This window comes from Chenopodium album, chromosome 1 (genome assembly GCF_948465745.1).
Source record: "Chenopodium album chromosome 1, dcCheAlbu1.1, whole genome shotgun sequence".
Classification (NCBI taxonomy): domain Eukaryota; kingdom Viridiplantae; phylum Streptophyta; class Magnoliopsida; order Caryophyllales; family Amaranthaceae; genus Chenopodium; species Chenopodium album.
The window spans coordinates 8,628,234-8,650,578 of record NC_137834.1 but is presented as its reverse complement, the minus strand read 5'-3'; the positions used below and the strand labels follow the sequence as shown (position 1 = coordinate 8,650,578).

Sequence of the window (22,345 nt, the reverse complement as noted above, 5' to 3'; positions counted from 1 at the left end):
AAATTTTTTGTTTTTATTCTTGAATGGAACACAGTATAATGTATACGTATTGAATATATAGATTATCACTCATCTATCACTCAAGTATATTATTCCTATATACTACCTCTAGATCATGTTATATACAACTTTGAAATTTTTTATATCTCACAAATAATACCCCAAAGTTGCATATAATACAATCAAGAGGTAGTATTTTTTAATATTTTATCTTTTTCATAAAATATAATATATTATTAAGTAGAATATTATTAAAAGATATGGAGTGATACATATAATTTATAGAAAATATATATTTATCCTATATTTTACCATTCTATATATAAAATCTATTTATTAAAATTCTCTTATATTTTGATTTTGATTGATTAAAAAATGTTTAATAGTAGTCTTTTGCTAAATTATGTGTATTTCAAATACGTAAATTGTGAGCCAATTATGTTTATATAATACTAATTTTCTACTGTATGATGTTAGGTATATCATATATATTTTATAAAAAAAATTTACATATGGTATATAATTTAAATTCACAAACTTTTATATGTGGCCGACCACACCACTTAGATAGCCACATATTTTTATTTATTTTTCTGAAAGAATGGTCGGGGTAATTACTTTGTCAAGGGTTACTCGGTCAATAAGGGTTTGTCAGAGGTTATTCAGTCAAGGACTTAGGGGTTACTTGGTCATAGGTTACTTGATCTAAGGTTACTCGGTTGCTCAGAGGTTACCTGGTCACGTCCAGGGTTACTCATGTCATGTGTAACTCGCCACAGTGTGACATCTTAATATTATAGTAATAGGATTTTAAATTTACGCTACACTTATAATCAAACCATTTATTTGACAACTAATATTACCGGACACTCATGCATAATATCTACCATCTACATATTTAAGATGTGGGGATTGTTAGTAAGGCGTACAGTTAGTTCATGGAATGAATATATATAGGGATAATATTATACTTGATACTATGTGTACGTATCTATTATGAGTACTGAGTGTACATAAGAATAATTTTATTTAACTATCGTATATAAATTTGCATAATAGACATAAAATAAATGCATATAATTAATATAATAATATGATACACGTAAGTGTACCACCCTATAAGATAAACTATAATTCTCATTTTTAATATAGATTTTGGTACTAATTTTATATGTGTGTAATCAATCATCATACAATTAGTGGTATAGGGGTTACCCATTTAGTGTTATAAATAGTTGTTGCTTTGTCAGTGTTGTACTTTGTTATTTTAGGGTTACTAAATAAGGGGTTACTAAATAAGGGGTTACTTGAGGGGTTCGGTTAGGGGTTACTTAAGGGGTTACTCAGTCATGAGTTACTCAGTCAAGGTTTATTTGAGGGGTTCGGTCAGGGGTTACTAGAGGGGTTCAATAAAGAATTAGTTACTCGGTCAATGATTACTTAAGGGGTTACCCAGTTACTCGAGTGATTACTCTGTTAGGGTTTACTTTAAGGGTTACTTGAGGGGTTCAGTCAGGGGTTACTCGATCATGGGTTATTTTAGGGGTTCGGTTAGGGGCCTAGGTTACTCGATCAGGGGTTACTCGAGTTACTCGGTCATGGGTTTAATTTACTTGAGAGGTTCGGTCAGGTGTTACGAGTTATTCGGTCAGGGGTTACTTGAGGGGTTACTTAACCCTTGACTAAGTAACTCGAGTTATCCCGGCCACAAACACAAAAGAAAAACCCATTTAAAAATAAGGTGGCCAATGGCTCAAGTAGAAATGAGAGGAAAAATATAACTTGATGTGGATATTGATTGTCACTTCATTGAGTTGAAATATTTTTAAAATTTTCCATACAATTTAAGATTTTTTTTTTAAAAGATTGTTTTCAAGTAATAATTCGTATATCATTATTTTGAGGGTTAAAAATATATGATTAAAACATTAAATTATTTTATTTTAAAATTTTGTGAAATAAATATAAGTATTAAGATTTGTAAGTCGTGCATCGCACGGGTGCTATACTAGTTATTTAATTATAAAAGATTTTAATAATCTCTTATTTAATTGGCTTCTACTAAAATTTACAATCCTACATGTCACACTAAAAAAATTAGATCTTACGTGGCTTTCTAAATCAAAACTCGGGAAAAAACTCCCCTTTATATATATAAAAATATAAATATAAATATTCCCACACTATTCATCAAAGCACTCTCAAACATTTCAAAAGGTAGTTATTCTTAAATAATAAATAAAGATCATACGACTAAACCCACAAACTAATTAATCCAAAATCTATACTTATAATTAAGAGAATTTGATCATTTGACCTTAAATAGACGAGGAGTATCCAACTGACAATATTAAGGATCATTTGACATCGGATACTAACCATGAAGAGCTTGATTGAATTGGCAAGTCTCTTTGAGGCCTCATTAACTAAAATTTAGTATTTGGTCCTCTCTATTCTTTACAATTAGCAATTTCGTCCCTGGCCTTTTCTCCCTATATATATAGGCTTTTGTTTCAAGTTAAGTTATAAGCAATAATTAAAAGATAGTCTTGTGAGAAAGAAAAATATGGCGTCTACTCCCGGTATCTTTTCTAACTGGCCATGGGAACCTCTTGGTAACTTCAAGGTATTCAACCTCTCTTACACCTTTGTCATTCACAATTTATTTGTTTCTCGATCTATACCTTTGTCAAATGCATAATCTATATTTCCTTCGTTTTTTTAATGCTTGCAACACTTCCATGGAAATGTCACAATGCTTGCAACACGATATAATTGTAAAGTTATTTTAGAAAAAAGTTATACTATTTCTATTTTAAAGCACATGACCCACTAAATTATACTTCTAACAACCCCTTTCCACATTTTAAAGAGTATAATCATGTGAACCCCACTTTTCTTATATACCGTGAAATAATGTGTGTTGTAAGGATTAAAGAATAAAAGAAATATTAATTATATATTGTGCAACTCTAGTACTTTATACTCCCTCCGTCCCCAAAACTTCGACCCTTTTGGCTTGATTTGCGGTTATTAAGAAACTTAAATAAAAAGAAATAAAAACATATTGAAAAGATAAATTTACATGGGGTTTGTAAAAAAGTTGAGTAATAAAATATTAAAAATACATGGAAAATTAAAATTTTATATGGTAAAGCTAATTTTACACAAATATTATTGTAAATTGGTGGGTATTTTAATGCGAATAGGTCGATCATTTTGGGACTAAAATTAAGGGTCAAAATTTTAGAGACGAAGGGAGTAGAATATTTTTTTGCATGAGCTTATGGACTCAAAAAACCAAATAATACTTGGTTAAATGGTAATGATTGTATCTCACATTCTTGAGATTGTGTAAAAATTAAAATGGAATACACACGAGGATAAGCAACACTTTTATTAGAAAATTATGAAAATTTATTGATTATAGAAATAAAAATATCGTTTGTAGATTTTTATGGAATATCTAAAGTTCTAAACTAAGTTAGTTTAAATTTTGTTGGGGATTACGTAGGGGCGGAATAAGGGGGGCTGGGGTAGGCCATGGCCCCCCTATGATTTAGATAAAAATTAATTATGCATGAATGTTTGATTTATATATTGTAGCTAAGTTGGTTTACCTTGAGCAAATCGAAGGGTGTTTCTTCCTGAGACCAGAGTTCGACACCTAGTATGTACCATTTTTTTAATTTTTTTTTTTATTATTTTTTTTTTTTACTTTATTAGGCTTTATATTCTAGTGGGCTTACTTCATATTTGGATCTCCATAGCATACATGTACTACAAAATTAGTATTTTTTTTTAAAATGTAGCTGTAAAATATTTTAGGATATTTTTCATAAGCTTAATTATAGTTTAGTACTCAAAATTTAATAAGTTGTGCAATGAGAAATTAAAAATTATTTCTAGATGAAAAAAATAAATGCTTTGTATATTTGATCTTGGCCCCCTTAATGTAAAATTTCTGGTTACGCCCCATTATGTAATGTGGCTATGTGGAATATAAAATTACGATGGTGCATGGCTATAGTCAGGAGAAAATTGCACTATTTTTTTTTTGCAAATAATGATGTTATGAAGTTTTCCTAAAAAAAAATGATGTTATGAAGTATTGTTTGTACTTGTTCTCTTTGTCTGAAATAAGATGTTTTGATCTGAATAGATTTGAATATTTCTTATATGATCTAAAATTTTCTAGCTAGTAGGACCAACTCAACCAAAAACGTTTAATATTCCACCTAGCAAAAGAAGGGCCGGGGTAGATGAGATTCAAATCAGTGACCTTTGTGTCATGCTGGTTCTTGATACCATGTCAAAGGACCAACTCAACCAAAACCTTAAGCTGATGGTTGAGATCCAGGAATATGTTTTACATACTCAATAACGCCCCTTCACATGAGAGCCAAGCTTTTGCTCCGAGTGATACTTTGAATAATTTCTTTTTTACTTGAGACACATTAAAAGACTAGTTAATTTATTTTATTGAGTACATTAGAATTCAATGACAACAATAACTTATTATTATTATTATTATTATTATTATTATTATTATTATTATTATTATTATTATTTTAAATTCTACATTCGAAGACTTGTATGTAGATATTTATACGTAGTACGAGTAAAAATCTACATGATTTATTTCTATCGAAGAGTCTAATACATGTGGTTTTCATTCAATAAGGTTTGATGTTTTAATCTCTTTTTATGCATATCTAGCTTATGATCTCATGAATAATAATGATGTGGCGTGATGCATGCTTAAGGTTGCGGAGTGATGATGTAACGTGATACCGTCAATGCATGCTTAAGGTTGTCGAGTACTGATGTAGCGTGATACTGTCAATACTGCTTAAGGTTGTTGTATGCATGTGACATAGACAATTTTAAGAAATTTTTTAATATATAATATAGACTATACTACCTCCGCTTCGGGTTACTCGCAACAAAGGACAACTTTGCGGAGGCCGAGGCAAAAGATCTTAAGTGTAGTTATTGAAAATAAGGGCATTCACTTAACTATTAATCCAACCCAAAAAAAAAAAAAAAACAAATTTAACTATAATTAAAATAATTAACCCACCACCACCAACAACTCTGCCACCACCCCCACCACCAGCAAGTCACCAACAGCACCGAAACCACTCACGACCACCACCACCACCGACACCACTAACACCACCACCACCAACCCAGCTAACCCACGACCACGACTACTACTACCGAAACCACTAACACCAGCCACCACCACCGAAACCACTAACACCGTACCACCACCACCAACCCAGCGAACCCACGAAAACCACAACCACGACCACCACCACCAATCCACGAAAACCACGACCACCAACATCACCACCAATCCCACGAAAACCCACAAATCTGGAAATTAAAACCCACAAATCACAAAAACCCTTGAACCCACCACCACCACCACCAACACCAACCCAGAGAAACCATTCACGACCACCACCAACCTACAAAACAACGAACCCTTGAACCCACAAAACCACGAACCCTTGAACCCACCAACCCATTGAAACCACTCACGACCACCACAAGCAGCCAACGAAACCACCGATCTCGCGAAAGCACTGATAAGTTGTCGTACACCTGTCAAAAATAAATTCCTAACAAAACCAACTAACAATGTAGTAGGGTCGAATCCACAGGGAGATGGTATTAATCTAACCTCTAAGAAATTGGAGAAACTAACCTATGTCACGAAATTCAGATAGAAAAGTAGTCTAAATTAAAAAAAAAAAGAAATAAAACAATTAATAAAAAGACCTAAGGTTATGGTTCACCATGTTTATAGTTCTAAATCTATCAAAAATCAATAACAATTCAATCAATCAATTGTCTAGAGCAATTGCTAAGCCTACGGTCGGGTCTTAACGCTCTCAATTCAACATATGTAGTTCGGTCGCTAACATAATCAGAATTGCTAATTGTAGGTAAGCCTCTAAAAGTAAGATCTTTCGATTCAAACTCTTATTAACATGAATTAATCATACAATTGATCAGGTTGCAAGATTAACAATAAAACACTATCAATTAGAGAAATCAATAATCAAAATATTAATAATATCAATCAAGATTCATTATATAAACATGGATTCCCAAACCCTAGAAATAAAACTACTCAAACATGAAAGAAATAATAAAAACTAGATCTAAGAAATAACACATAATTAAAAATAAGAGATATAAATAAAATACCTCAATGAATTAAAATAGTAAACCCAAGAATCATCCATGGAAGAATCCATGGAGATGCCATGAGAAACTAGGGTTCAAAAGAGAAAACTAAAAAGAACGTAAAAAAAAAAAATAAAAGATATAAAAGGCATAAAAAGGCATAAGGGAAAATAATTATCCCTTGAGTATTTATATTATCCTAAAACTAATCTAAAAATAATTAAAGAAAAGAAGTAAGAAAATATAAATTACATAAGTTGAATTATTAGTGGACGATAGAAGATGACGTGGCCCGAAGACTTGTGACGATGTGAATGAAAAAGCTACTCGAGGCTTCAAGGCTGCTCGACCAGACCTGCGGGCGCAGGCTGGTGGCCGCGGCCTGGCAGCAGCACCTGCTGGTGTCGAGTGGTCGCGGGACAGGGGCGCAGCAATTATCCTGCGGGTGGCTGACAGCATCACTTGGATTCAAACGCCTATAACTTCTGTTCTAGGAAGCTTCTTGGGGCGTGTGACCTATCATTGGAAAGCTCTTTAAGTCTAGTTTTCAACTCAATTCAAATCGCATCAATCCAATTTGTAGAACTCAAGTTATGATCAAAAGAGTGGACAAAGGTTAGTTTTGCCACTTTATAAAACATCGTTTAACTCCGTTTCTAACTCAAATTCATTTCCGAAAGATGCATAGCGACCCTTGTGAATGCTATATTCATTCCTCATGCATATAAATCTCAAAATCAACATCCACAAACATGTGATCTCTAATTAATAAACTCAATTCATCGGCTTCCATCCAAATATCATCCGAATCAACTCCAAACACTACGAAAGCGTCCAAATGTCTATCAAATCACCTGAAACATTAAGAAAAACACAAACGGAGCGTAATAGAGTACAAAACAAACAAATTATGTATTTACGACCTAAAAAGCGACTAAAAGACCTAAAAAGCAACTATAAACTTAGCATAAACGTGCCTATAAATCCTATATAAATATGACTTATCAAATTCCCCCAAGCTAAACCGTTGCTTGTCCCCAAGCAACACTAAACTCAAGACGGAGAAACAAGACAAATAGGACTTCCAGAGAACCAGAATAAGACCGACTCGACTCTCGAGCAAACAATCAAACCAAAGTTATTAAGACCAAAATTTAGCTCGGATACAAATAGAACCACTCAACATCACGATCCACAATTGAAACCAAACTTGGCCACAAACGATTTCCCAATCAAGCTAGTCTTCGCCGCACACCTTGTAGAATATAAATATTTGATGCAAAGGGTAACTTAATGATAGCAAGAGATAACGTTCACTCAATCACAAAACACACATGCCGGTCAAAAGGACTTTATAAGCTTGTAATGGGGCTAAGGTAAAGGGGTGGGATAATATTTATGAAAATGTGAGTAAAGAGCCAACTTGGGGAGAAAAAACATAAACGCGATCAAATAATGATCTAACTCCAATTGACATCACCAACTTTCTCCAAACATAATAAAAAACCAAGATTGAAATCAACTATACATCGTCATGAATAATTTTTTTCTTTCTTTTTCCTTTTCTCTTTGCCTTTATTTTTTTTCAATTCTTTGGCTTTTTCAATGAACTACATATAAAAAAGCTTTTTTTATTTTTTTATTTTTTTTTTTATTTTTATTTTTTAAATAACACTTCTCAACTATAGAAACAATTTTTTTTTTCCAATATATATTCCACCATATTTTGCATAAATTAAAGCTTGACACTCAAACAACAACACCACATCAATAAGCTCCCCAAGCTAGCTAGACTTGGGAATAGTAACCAATGGGGCTAAAGTGGCTTGTAATGTAGCTATATATCAATAAATGGACAATGCAACAACATGGGTGAGCAAAGGGAACAAATGTATCTAAATATCATTTGAAGGTTACCTAAAGAACATGACCTTTATCATGTGCGGCATGCGTGAATCATAATCAAATTACTAATAAATCTCAAGCCAAAGTCATTGAAATAACAAATTGTATCAATCACACAAACACAGAGTAAGGTGACCTAACAAGAGAATTGGCTAGCTATACTTGATATGGGACAACCAATCTTTCCACAAACCATTCAATTGATTCACCCAATGTCAAGTAGTTAGCAATGTATAGCACATACCGACTGAATTTTAGAATTATAACTAAGATCAAAAGAAGCTCAAGAGAGTCAAACCAAATCCGCACATGGTTCGAAGTCAAAAATATGAAAAATGGACACAAATATGCACTATTAAAACAACCTAAAAAAAAAACTAAGAAAGCAATACATTGTTTTTCGTTGTATGTAAACTCCCACTCCTAGTGAATGGTACAAACCATACAACACCTACAAAGCAATAAAAAAATAAACTAAACACAACTAACGTGCACAAAGTGATTATTATAATCATCCTCCCCCAAGCTAAACATCACATTGTCCTCAATGTGAACAAAGAGGAACTAAAGCATAAATAAGGGAGAGACACAACTCACAAAGGGGCGGGTAAGCGAAGGGAGCGTCAAAAGGTATAGACACCTCCACCACAATCGGTTGTTGAAATTCGGTAGCCGACATAGCCAAGGAACTTAGCTATGTTTGTACCTAGAAACAAAGTTCATCACTTGAACACACACATTAGCAATATTATTTAAATAACAAAAAAATGAAATAAAAAAGGAAGTAGAAAAAAAAAAACAAAAAGAAAATTGGGTTGCCTCCCAATTAGCGCTGGTTTTTAAGGTCCCGCACGACCCTACTCAATTCGTCAATCGGAAGAATCCAATGCCTTGAGTAACTTATCATATGCCCCTGCAAACATATCATTGAGCACCACATATGGCTTGAAAGCAAGCACACAAATCTTGAAATACAAGGGGTTAGAAAAAATAAGAGAAAAATAATCGAAAAAAGAAAAGTTAAAATAAAAAGAAAAAGAATGTATACACCTTACCCCTGCTTGCCCCTTAGGCAATGTAGACCTTTTTGAATAATCATCAAGGTCCACATGACCAAGTGTATCATGAAATGGAGAGATTTTGAGAAAGTATGGAGGATTTGACATAGTGAATGAAGGAACTAGATCAAGCCTATGGGAAAACGGGATATGAAGGGGAGATGGGTTAGGCTTAACATAAATAAATGTTTTTACCTTCAACTTCACCCTCATGAATAAGCTTGTCAACAAAATTTTCGACTACCAAAAGATCCAAAACCATTGGTTTCTCAACCAATGACTTCACGATAATTGGTTGTTCTTCCTTCTCCACTACCTCTTTATCATCATTCCAAAAACTTTCACCATCAGAATCATAAATACATGGGAAATTATTCTCCTCTATTATACTTTCATTTGACGAGGAGTAAATATCATGAGTCAAATTAGTGCTTTCCTTCACTGAAATACAATCCTCAAAACCAATATCATTATCATCATGTATCACCTGTTGGTTAGTATATTGTTGCACAACAAGTAATTCAATAGATTTTGAAATACGTTGACAATCATGCATCAATTCATTAAGTTCTTCATGCTGATTAACAATAAACTCATTCATCATATTGAAAAGTTCCCTACACTCCGATGAATTGGGTTGAGTATAATTATCCACTTGGGATTGGTAAGAGGAATTAAAATCATGCATATAAGACTCACTAGGGTAATAAGAATTTTCACAGGAATTCATGCATATATTTTGTGAATTTTGATAATCAAATGATGCATCAAACATAGAAACATTAGCATTATAATACCCAGAATTATAATCATATTGCCCTTGATAATTAAGATCATTCATCCCATACGAATTATAATCATACCACTCCATGAAAACACAATATGAGTAAAACAAAAAGTAAGTATATACACAATAAAAATAAGAAAAAAAAAATATATATATACAGATTAGTCTCACCAATATATATTCAAAATTTGATAAGTTGTCGTACACCTGTCAAAAATAAATTCCTAACAAAACCAACTAACAATGTAGTAGGGTAAGTAGGGTCGAATCCACAGGGAGATGGTATTAATCTAACCTCTAAGAAATTGGAGAAACTAACCTATGTCACGAAATTCAGATAGAAAAGTAGTCTAAATTAAAAAAAAAAAAGAAATAAAACAATTAATAAAAAGACCTAAGGTTATGGTTCACCATGTTTATAGTTCTAAATCTATCAAAAATCAATAACAATTCAATCAATCAATTGTCTAGAGCAATTGCTAAGCCTACGGTCGGGTCTTAACGCTCTCAATTCAACATATGTAGTTCGGTCGCTAACATAATCAGAATTGCTAATTGTAAGTAAGCCTCTAAAAGTAAGATCTTTCGATTCAAACTCTTATTAACATGAATTAATCATACAATTGATCAGGTTGCAAGATTAACAATAAAACACTATCAATTAGATAAATCAATAATCAAAATATTAATAATATCAATCAAGATTCATTATATAAACATGGATTCCCAAACCCTAGAAATAAAACTACTCAAACATGAAAGAAATAATAAAAACTAGATCTAAGAAATAACACATAATTAAAAATAAGAGATATAAATAAAATACCTCAATGAATTAAAATAGTAAACCCAAGAATCATCCATGGAAGAATCCATGGAGATGCCATGAGAAACTAGGGTTCAAAAGAGAAAACTAAAAGGAACGTAAAAAAAAAAAAAAAGATATAAAAGGCATAAAAAGGCATAAGGGAAAATAATTATCCCTTGAGTATTTATATTATCCTAAAACTAATCTAAAAATAATTAAAGAAAAGAAGTAAGAAAATATAAATTACATAAGTTGAATTATTAGTGGACGATAGAAGATGACGTGGCCTGAAGACTTGTGACGATGTGAATGAAAAAGCTACTCGAGGCTTCAAGGCTGCTCGACCAGACTTGCGGGCGCAGGCTGGTGGCCGCGGCCTGGCAGCAGCACCTGCTGGTGTCGAGTGGTCGCGGGACAGGGGCGCAGCAATTATCCCGCGGGTGGCTCACAGCATCACTTGGATTCAAACGCCTATAACTTCTGTTCTAGAAGGCTTCTTGGGGTGTGTGACCTATCATTGGAAAGCTCTTTAAGTCTAGTTTCCAACGCAATTCGAATCGCATCAATCCGATTTGTAGAACTCAAGTTATGATCAAAAGAGTGGACAAATGTTAGTTTTGCCACTTTATAAAACATCGTTTAACTTCGTTTCTAACTCAAATTCATTTCCGAAAGATGCATAGCGACCCTTGTGAATGCTACATTTATTCCTCATGCATATAAATCTCAAAATCAACATCCACAAACATGTGATCTCCAATTAATAAACTCAATTCATCGGCTTCCATCCAAATATCATCCGAATCAACTCCAAACACTACGAAAGCGTCCAAATGTCTATCAAATCACCTGAAACATTAAGAAAAACACAAACGGAGCGTAATAGAGTACAAAACAAACAACTTATGTATTTACGACCTAAAAAGTGACTAAAAGACCTAAAAAGCAACTATGAACTTAGCATAAACGTGCCTATAAATCCTATATAAATATGACTTATCAAGCACCAAGCCATCGCACCCACGCACTAACCCAACGAACCCACGAAACCCTCTAAAACCTTGAAAATTGAGTTGGAGGAGGAGAGAGAAAAATAATGGGAATGAGGAAGAAGATGAAGGAAGAGAGTGAAAAATAATGGGGATGAGGAAGAAGATGAAGGACGATGAAGGTGATTGAAGGAAGAAAGTGGCTGGGAATTGGGATGATAGATGAATTTAGATGGAAGAGGATTGATTTTAGTGGAAATAGTTAAGTTAATTAATGTTAGATTATAAGTTAATAAGATAAAATCAGTTTTTTTAATTAGGGTGTTTAAAACAAATGTAAGGGTAATTTTATAAAATTATACAAAAAATCTTATCAAAAAAGGAAAGAAAATAAGTTGTTGCGAGTAATGTGAAGCGGCCGTTTTAGGAAACTGTTGCGAGTAATCCGAAGCGGAGGTAGTATATTTATTAATTTTTTGATACGGAGTATATTATACTCTTCATTTACTACTAGTACTATTTCCTCCGTTCTTTTTTACTTGACCCGCTTTAACTTTTACACTATTCATTATCACTCCTTTGACCGTGTTTTGTGAATGATATATAAGGAAAAAATATATCCACGTGGTATCTTTTTGAATTTTTCTCAATAAGTATTATCATAATATACAACTTTTATAATTTTTACTTATGGAGAACTAAAGTTATTGATCGCTTAAGTTTTGCATTGACAAGCGTGATAAAAGAAACAGGTCAAGTAAAAAAGAACAGAGGAAGCATTATTTACGTAGTATTATTTTCATTATAATTATAGATTTATAGTTATAACTATAATTATAGTTTTATGAAATGTAGTATACGTGCCGGTATACATAATAATAATAGTTTTATGGAATGTAACATATGATTTGTTCTCATTTGATCTGAATAATTCTGATCTTGTCTGATCTGATTAGTTATATCTAATCTAAAAAATATGTAAAATAAGAATTCCCACTGTTTTTATTAAAGTGTCCCATTTTGACAGGATACATATGCCAATGTAGAAGCTAAGTGTAGAGCCATAACTCTATAAGCAATTATTTTTTTTGTTTTTTTTTTTTTTTTTGTTTTTTGAAAAAATAAGCAATTATATTTTTAATCATACCAATTAGTATAAATTATGGAAACTATAAATTTGAGTATAAATGGTTGATATTTGAAAATTATTTATTGAAACTTTTCCAACAAGTAGCCATATAACTTTATTTTTTCTAATGAATTAATTATTAACATTGGTTAAAGTGGATTATGAAATATTCCTTGTAATGGTTTTGAACAAACCTTTGTTGATGCTGTTTCCCAAGGCCTGATTGCCTTGGCGGAGATCGATTTTCCTATTTAATTCTAATTAGGCTCGTTGAGCCTTGCCTTTTCAAAAAAAAAAAGTGGATTATGAAATATAAATAGTGCAAAAAGTCAACATGTGTTACTTAAAAACAAGAGGAAATATCTGAAATAAGTTGAAGAGAACAAATACGCATCTTTTATTGCTATTATAATATCAATCAATGTGGTCATTTTCTAAAAATAAATTTTTTAATAAAAAAAAAATTTATTAGGAACAACCTTAAAAAACACATGTTTGTCATTAAAAACCACCACATATCTTTTTTAGTTAAGACCCACCGAAATTATTGGGTGTATGGTCATTGACCTACTATGCTGGAGTTGAACCGCCACCTCCATGAATTAGGTGTCATAACCAGGTAAATGTTATACATATAATTGTTGTATGTGGTCTCTATATACAACTCTAATTTATCACATTTATTTTCTCCCATTTTCTGTTGATGTGTCAAATTTCTAGTGGTGTTGTATGTAGAGACAACATACAATGGTTGTATGTGTATCAGCTCTCGCCATAACCACCCTCCATCCCAACTTGCCTAAGGGTGAGAAGGGTGGTTCGTTTTCAAGTGGTTATGGTGTTTTTGGCCGGTGAGGGGTGGTTTTGGTTTAGGCGAATGATTTTCAGGTGGTTACAAGTGGTGTTTTGAGCTGGTGATGGGTTGTTTCCGGATAACAAAAAAAAAAATTATAAGGAGGTTTCTGACAAAAAAACAAAAAAACCCCTGTTTTATAAGGTGGTTCTTAACAATTTTTCTTAATGAAAAAGATAAAATGAAAACTAATAAGATGTGTTTTTGGTGGAAAAATCTGCATGCACTAGGAATTGAAACATGTTACAATTGGCGGAATTATACATAGTGAATTATTATTAATGATATAATGCCTTCTCCTTGTATACCAGAAAAAGGGCGTATGAGAATTTTAGTGGAAATATGAATTTAAGTTTTGTGCTACTCTCTCCGTTTCAATATGATAGTCCCATATGGAATCAATCACATAAAATAAGAAAAGGATAATATTTGGAATCTAACATTAAATTAAAAAACAATTCATAAATAGTTTTATCTTATTTAATTTTTTTGATTTTTTTTAGGAAGTTTTAGTCATATTTGCATTAATCAAGGGAGTAATTTCTTTACTTAGAGTCATGTCATTAATTCACAATCAATTAATCTAACCAATCAGAATTTAATATGAATAAAATAGGAAATAAAAACTAAGTTAAAAGTGGAATACATTCAATATGGGTATATTTAATTGAAACGGCCAAAATAGTATATGGGACTAACAAATTGAAACAGAGGGAGTAATATTTTTTCATGTATATTGAATAATTGTAAAATAACCTCTATTGATGACTGGAGCCCTTTCCCTAAATAATGTTGGGAAATTATCTAATTCTCAAATTACAGATAATCTTTATTTAATTCCCATCGTACCGTCCACGTCACCGGTTCAGTGGGAATTTTTTTAAAATCGGGTTCATTAGAAAACCGCTACTTCAAGTAGCGGTGTGCTACTACAAACCACTACTTCAAATAGCGGTTTAGTTATTAGAAACCGCTACTTCAAGTAGCGGTTTGTATTTACTAAGATTTTTTTTTTTTTTTTACAAAATCACTTTCCCCTTTTCCCTTGTAAAATAATTCAACAAAATTATAACCGCTACTTCAAGTAGCGATGTTTCAAAAAAAAAAAAAAAGTAGCGATGTTTTGAGGAAAACCGCCACTTCAAGTAGCGGTGTATGAAATTAAAACCGCTACTTCAAGTAGCGGTTTATTCTCCTAGCACCGCTACTTGAAGTAGCGGTTTGTTGCTAGACCAAGAAATAAAAAACCGGTTTGTTTTCCTTAGCTGATGTGGACGGCACGGTAGAAATTAAAAAAAGATCGACTGTATGTTGGAAATTGCGTGTTTTTCCAACATTATTTAGGGAAAGGACTCTGATGACTGACTAGTTGAATTATTAAATTGTTGCAGTACGTTTTAGTGGCACCAGGGATAATTCACAGCATATACTTGTACTTAGTGAGATCAGAGGAGGGAAAACCGTTTTACCTCTTTGTGTTCTTTCTTATGCTATGGAGGATGCTTCACCAACAGCTTTGGATAAGTCTGTCTCGATATCGAACAGCAAAAGGCAACAACCTTATTGTCGATAGGAGTATCGACTTTGAGCAAGTTGACAGGGAAAGCAAATGGTTACATTTTTTTAATTTTTTTTTTCTCTGTACAAGTATTAATGCCTTTGGAAAATTTGCAAATTACAGCCATTTAAAGTTAGTATTTTGCAAATTGCAACCTAAAAGTTCTTATAAATTGTAAATTAGAGCCCGATTTAACTTTTTCATTGGTTTACGTGTCGAAAAATATCCGATTAAGATTTTAGGGGCCATTTGATCCAATTTTTTTTTGCTATTTCCGAGCTCAATTCGGATCTTTAAGCACTAAATTGGCCTCTAAAACTTTAACCGAATATTTTTCGGCACATAAACCGATGAAAAAATTGAAACAGGTTATAATTTACAATATATAAGAATTTTTGGGCTGCAATTTGCATTTTCTTTTCTAAATGGCTGCAATTGGTAAAATACTAACTTTAAATGACTTAAATTTGCTGATTTTCTAAAACCTCTATGTATGTGTTAAATAACTTATTATGTAATCAGGGATGACCAAATTCTGCTTAATGGTGTCGTATTCTACATTGCATATTGGGGGCTCGAGTCTGTAAAGAACATGCCTTTATGGAGAATGGATGGTCTTCTTCAAGTTTTCATACTCCACATTGGTCCTATTGAGTTCCTCTACTATTGGTTACATCGCGCTCTTCACCATCACTTCCTTTACTCTCGCTACCACTCTCATCACCATTCTTCAATTGTGTCTCAACCACATACTGGTAAGTCGTTACATAAATAAAAATAAAATGCTTGTATAAAGACTTGAACCCAAGACTTTTAATTCAAACTCAATGCAATACCATTACAGCAAAGCTAATTTGATGTTATTTATTGCATTAAAATTACATTTAACCTATAAATTTACATATTTTACTTAATAAAATTTAAAAAAATAAAATAATGGCGGGGCCGATGCCACCCAAGCCCCTTCACAGCTCCGCCACTGATCAAACATCTTGGAACATGTATGATAATGTATATGTAGTTCTTAAAATTGTCGTAATAAGTTGGAAATAGGTGGAGTAACAAACTAGATCTTATCGACCTCCATCTTTTATATTTAGGGCGTGTTCGGCGCAAGCTTTTGAGTAGCTTTTAGGTAACTTTTAGTGGGTTGACCAAGTCAAACCACTACTTAACAAAAAATGTGAATGTTTGGCAAAGTAGTAGTTAGGGTAGCTTTTAGTGGTGGAAGTAGCTTTTATGAAAAGTTAGATAAATTAACTTTAAAAATTAGAGGTAGCTTTTGAAGTAGCTGTTGAAAATTTAATCTATAGTTTTAAAAATAAAATATTGATTTTTATATGTAACAGCTAGTCAACCGCTACTTTACCGAATACTCATATCTAAATTATTTATCTTCACAACTAACAGCTTGTTGACAGCTAGTAGTTACCTACACAGCTAACAGTTACTTCCCCAGTTTCAGCTACCTTCACAGCTATATTTGGCCAAACACGCCCTTAATGTGGGACTATATGTTGTTGCAGCGGTGATTCATCCATTTGCTGAACTCGTAGCATATTATGTTATTTTTATATTACCATTGGTGGTAACCACATTCATGCGAACTATCTCTATAGCTACCGTGGCTTTGTATATCACTTACATCGACTTGATGAACAGCATGGGTCATTGCAACTTTGAAGTCATTCCGAAATGGGTGTTTGATATGATTCCTCCACTCAAATATCTCATGTACACTCCATCGTAAGTAACTTACATGAACAATACAATTCTCTATTTCAAAATGGACAAAAGTAGTAATAAGAGCATGTTTACATTTACCGAACTGAACTGAATTGAACTAATTGGAGCTAAACTGAACTAAACTGAATTGAACTGATTGGAGCTGAAGTGAACTGAACTGAATATTTTATGAGAGAGGGAAATTAGAAGTTGAACTGAACTGATTGGAGCTGAACTGAACTGAACTGAAATTAAGTAAATGTGAATCGGCTCTAAGACTCTATTTTGTTCAACTTATTTCAAACAAAATAAGTGCAAATCAAATAAGTTCAGGTAAATAAGTCAAATAGAACAAATCCTAGAGTAAAAGCATGTTATATATATAAATAATTTCTACTTTTAGGCCTTGTCATTTCACTTTATATTTGCTAAAGTGAAATTATTTTTACTATATTATATTTACTGAATTGAAATTATTTTTACTAAATTAATATTATTTTTATTGAACTGAAATTATTTTTATTGAATACTATTTTTGTAAGGTAAACGTAACAGGTCTTAGCAGTTTGTTATCCTGCTTACACACTTTATATTTTTTTTTTTCTGCTTTGACAGGTATCACTCTTTGCATCACACTCGTTTCAGGACAAATTATTCTCTTTTCATGCCATTTTATGATTATATCTATGGAACAATGGATGAATCAACAGATATAGTTTATGAAACTTCTCTGAAGAAGCCGGAAGATGTTCCGGATGTGGCTCACCTTACACATCTGACTACGCTACAGTCTGTCTATCATCTCCGGCTCGGGTTTGCTTCCCTTGCCTCGAAGCCCTTTAACTCCAAATGGTACATGTGGCTCATTTGGCCTCTCACTTGTTGGACCGCGCTCATAACTTGGGCATATGGTAGGACATTCATCGTCGAGAGAAACACATTTAAGAAGCTTAAGGCACAGTTATGGGTTGTACCACGCTTTAAGAATGAAGTGAGTAACTTAAATTTCACAAAGCCATTTTACATTTCTATATAAAAATGGAATACTTTATACTTACATATTTTTTGCAAACTTTGGTGTAGTATCTCTTACAAACGAAGCGAGAGGCTATAAACAAGTCGATTGAAGAAGCCATACTAGAGGCAGAGGAGAAAGGAATCAAAGTAGTGAGCTTAGGACTTTTAAATCAGGCAAGTTATGAGTCTTTTATCTTATGTTATGTTAAACAATGAAGATATAGCTTACTTTTATCTTCTTATCACTAAGTATTTTTCAGGGGGAAGATTTCAATAGAAACGGTGAAATGTACTTGGAAAGACACCCTAATCTCAAAGTGAAAGTGGTAGATGGTAGTAGCTTAGTAGTCGCGGTGGTGCTTAATAGCATTCCAGTGGGAACTTCCCAGGTTATGTTTAGGGGTAGGCCCTCGAAGGTTGCTTATTCAATTGTTTCGGCGCTATGTCACAAGGGCATCCAGGTAGTATCTTTGTGCCACTTATGGCCATGTAGTAGTATTGTGGTAAAACTCCAATAATATCCATCAATAATGAAATTAACCTATATGCTTTTGCATCTTATTTAGGTTACTACCATAAGAAAAGTTGAATATGAGAAGCTTAAAAAGTCTTTGACAACAGAAGATGGCTCCAATCTTGTTTTTATTAAAAATGGCTTTAACCAAAAGGTATGTATGCATGCATGCTTTAGCTCTCTTAATTTTCTAAGTTTAAAATCAGAAACTAAGGTAGCATATGAACAATGGCTGCATATGAACTTATAAACAATGGCTGCATATGAACTAATAGATATTCAATTCAGATTTTTTTTAGTTGCAACTTTGAAATATTTTATATCTCACAAATAATACCCTAAAGTTGCAACTAAAAAAAAATCAAAGGTAGTATAAAATGTACGGTACAGTGACTACTAAATTATTGTAACCATCATAACAATTATTGTATTCTAGTAGCCTCGGAGATGATTTTTTTTTCTCTTCGATGCAGGTATGGTTAGTCGGAGATGATTTTACTAAAGACGAGCAGTCAATGGCATCGAAGGGAACTCTATTTGTTCCTTTCTCTCAATTCCCTCCAAACACTACAAGAAATAAGATCAAAGAGGGCAACTTTAATCGCCCTCTTAGAGCCAAATTTCGCCTTCTTAGGCAAAGAGGGCGACTTTTAAATCGCCCTAAAGTTGCCCTCTTAGCATCGTTGTATTAGCTTCGGAGGACAATTTAGATGTTTCGCCCTCTTTGTATGAGATCAAAGAGGGCAAAAAATTTCGCCCTCTTTGAATGAGATCAGAGAGGGCGAAATTTTTTGCCCTCTTTGACTGATTCAAGCAGGGCAACTAGTTTTTTCGCCCTATGAAATCAACTCAAACAGGGCACCTTAGTCGTCCTCTTTGTCCATTATCAAGAAGGGCAAATCAAAAAATCGCCCTGTTTGTTGTTTTTTTTTTTAATTTTTTTTTAAAAAAAATTAGTTCTCTAATACAGGGCATATATAAAGTAATACAATAATTTATATAATTATGTAATCAACATTATTTATTAGCAAAAAGTATATTACAAGAGAATGTCTTTACAATAAAAAACAAAAACCAAAAAAAAAAAAAAAAAAAAAAAAAAAAAAAAACTATTTTCATAAACATGCTACTTGTACAACAAACATAATTAAGCTAACATAATGCACAACTGCAATATAATTTTCACTCCATTGCTAGTGAAGCTGAAATTTATGGTTCGAGTGTCCTTGGACTTGTCTTCACTTGTCTTCCACAATAGAGTTGCAATTAATCATCAGAATTCAGTTTTACTCTTCAATTCAATTATTCCTGTAATGTTGTTACTCCATTTTCTGAAGGAATCAAAGAATTGAAAGTTTAACAGAAGAGGGTAAATAGTGAGAGAAAAAAAAAAAAAGATGTTATAGGTTATTAATACATACAAAAGCATCAGAAATTCAGAACTGACCTTGCCCAACAAGTATTGCAGAATAGATGTCTACAAAGTTATCTATTCAAAGTTATCCCACAAAGTAATCTGTCCAACAAAACTCAAGCTCAGCTCATAGGAGGTTTTCAACAATGAAAAAATTATTGACTCCCGGAAAAGTGTGCAACACATAATCAAGCTTGCCAAGGAAAGATGTATTAGTATGATGATCAGATCATTCTATCAGGAACCTAATTAACCCTATTAAAGATATGAAATGTTTCTGCATTATAATCATTAATTTTAATGCTAATCTGTGGAATTATTCCTCAATCAGTAGTTACTTAGCTTGTTCACTGTGTAATCTTTGAAGCAAAACAAGTTGGAATAGATGAATAGAGGTGCATATTGGGACTTTTCACTGTGTAAGTACCTCTTGGAGTAGCTTTGGGGCATAGATTGCAGTTGATGGTATTTGTTCTGCACTCTTCAAAACAATTGTATACCTGCATGCTAAGGTAGTCGCAACCTTCCACACAAACATGAATATAGGGAAATTCAATGAGAAATTCCACACAAACTAAAGACACTTCATCTCATTAGATAGACACACATTGGAGAATTAGACATTCAGGAAAAGAAAAAAAAGAGGCAATGCTAACACCTTAGCCTGTTTCAATACTCACCTGCATAATATCTCATTAGACGAACACACATTGGTAATTCGGCTTTAGCAGCTTACTCATAAGGCTTGCCATTGTCCCAAGTCTCAAGGGCAGCTATCTCATCAGTATGCTACTAAATGACTCTAGAGCAGTTGAAGATATAACACTTTAGCCAGTTCAGAATTTGCAATTTATACACATCAATTTTCAAATCTCAAGACCAATATTAACAAGAAATATGCTGCTTAAAATTTGAATTGTTAAACTCAACCAAACTGATAGAAAATTGGTCATTCATAACCAATTTGTTGTATAAAAGCAGATCACAATTATAAAAAAAAAAATAAAAAATAATGCAGCTGAACAAATATCAGATAATAGACATGTATAATGAAAAAATTAAACAATTAATTAAAAAAAACAACAAATTATTCAAATAATATCAGAATTTAGTGACTTGACTAAGGAATTTGAGCAGCGAACCAAACTAATTGTGCTTCAAACCCTAAATTAAATATAATGAGACAATTAATTAGCAGTAATTCTAGATTGTGAAATTGCAATTTGATAATTTAACACATTACCTAAGAAGGTGCTTTAATAGAGGAAATTGCTTCAGCAGAGGAAAAAGCTCAGAGGCTGCTTCAATGGAGGAGAAAGCTCAGAACTCGCTGCAATAACGACAATCAGAAGCTTAACTCCATAAATTTCGCATGATCTGCAACAAATTTTGAATCCTAGCAACAATTTCTAAAAATTCGAACAAATTAACTAGTGTTAAACCCTAGATTTTGAAATTGATATTTTCGATAAATTAACAAATACTACCTGATAAATTGGTTTGATGGAGGAGCTATTTCAATTGGAGGAGAAAGCTCAGAAGCTGCTTCAATGGTGAAGAAAGCTCGAAAATCGCTTCAATGGAGAAGAAAGCTCAAAATCCGCTTAAATGGAGAATACGAAGTATGAATGCTCATATTGTGAGGAGAGAGAAAGATTTTACAATTTTATATTTCTGGGTTTGCCTTACTCCACAGTGTTTTACTAAGTACTCCGTACTCGTCTTTGTTATTTGTGCGAGAAAGGAGCCAAAGAAGACAAATGTTTACAATCCGTCCTCTTTGTTTATCAAGGATGGCGATTTTTAAGGTCGCCCTATTTAAAAAAGGGCGAGTTACGTATGCCCTGCTTGATGCTTTATAAGAAGGCAAACTTCAAATTGCCCTCTTTGCCAAAATAAAATCGCCCTCCTTGAACTGTTTTCTTGTAGTGAAAGAAAACAAGAGATGACTGCTTCTATCTCAATACACCATCATTGGTGGCTCCTAAATCTTTTGGAAACTTGCATTCTTGTGAGGTTTGTTATTCGAATTGTTTTCCCACTTCTTAAATACATTATTTCATAATCATCCTAATCAAGTATTATTTTCTCAATCGAAGCTCTGAACTACTTGTTTTCGGGTGTATGTGTACATAAGCAGAATTGGCTGCCAAGAAGGGTGGTTAGTGCTTGGCGTGTGGCGGGAATTGTACATGCTTTAGAAGGATGGAATGTGAATGAATGTGGTGATGAGCTTTTCGACATTGACAAGATATGGGAAGCTTCCCTTCAACATGGATTTCTTCCATCTAAGACATTTGCTTAGCCATATTGGCTACAACATTTAAAAAAAAATCTATATCAGTATTACTTGAATAAAATAAGAAAGCTCAAGAGTTTAATGTATT

At 32.9% G+C, this 22,345-nt stretch overlaps 1 protein-coding gene and 1 long non-coding RNA gene across 2 annotated transcripts; one reads left to right on the top strand and one right to left on the bottom strand.

The window, feature by feature from the left end:
• The first annotated feature begins 2,566 nt into the window (after positions 1-2,566).
• Positions 2,567-22,269, top strand: LOC145641850 (very-long-chain aldehyde decarbonylase CER1-like). Its single transcript, XM_081692846.1, has 11 exons — positions 2,567-2,626; positions 15,122-15,342; positions 15,811-16,043; positions 16,815-17,034; positions 17,629-18,004; positions 18,097-18,204; positions 18,291-18,491; positions 18,597-18,698; positions 19,018-19,106; positions 21,890-21,974; positions 22,099-22,269. Exons 1-11 carry the CDS (start codon positions 2,567-2,569, stop codon positions 22,261-22,263), a joined length of 1,860 nt encoding a protein of 619 aa, XP_081548972.1. The 3' UTR covers positions 22,264-22,269.
• LOC145641858 (uncharacterized) lies at positions 19,642-21,777 on the bottom strand. Its single transcript, XR_014115568.1, has 6 exons — positions 21,446-21,777; positions 21,202-21,288; positions 20,639-21,122; positions 20,386-20,481; positions 19,992-20,060; positions 19,642-19,875 (listed from the first exon to the last, which is right to left on the bottom strand). It is a non-coding gene; the product is annotated as an uncharacterized LOC145641858 (long non-coding RNA).
• Positions 22,270-22,345: the final 76 nt, after the last annotated feature.

What these genes read in the sequence shown, in the direction of transcription:
- LOC145641850 (XM_081692846.1), top strand. Translation starts at nt 2,567, where the DNA reads ATGGCGTCTACTCCCGGTATCTTTTCTAACTGGCCATGGGAACCTCTT. An exon ending in GTTGACAGGGAAAGCAAATG is followed by an intron (nt 15,343 to 15,810) that starts GTTACATTTTTT and finishes TTATGTAATCAG; the next exon opens with GGATGACCAAATTCTGCTTA. An exon ending in TATGTCACAAGGGCATCCAG is followed by an intron (nt 18,492 to 18,596) that starts GTAGTATCTTTG and finishes CATCTTATTTAG; the next exon opens with GTTACTACCATAAGAAAAGT.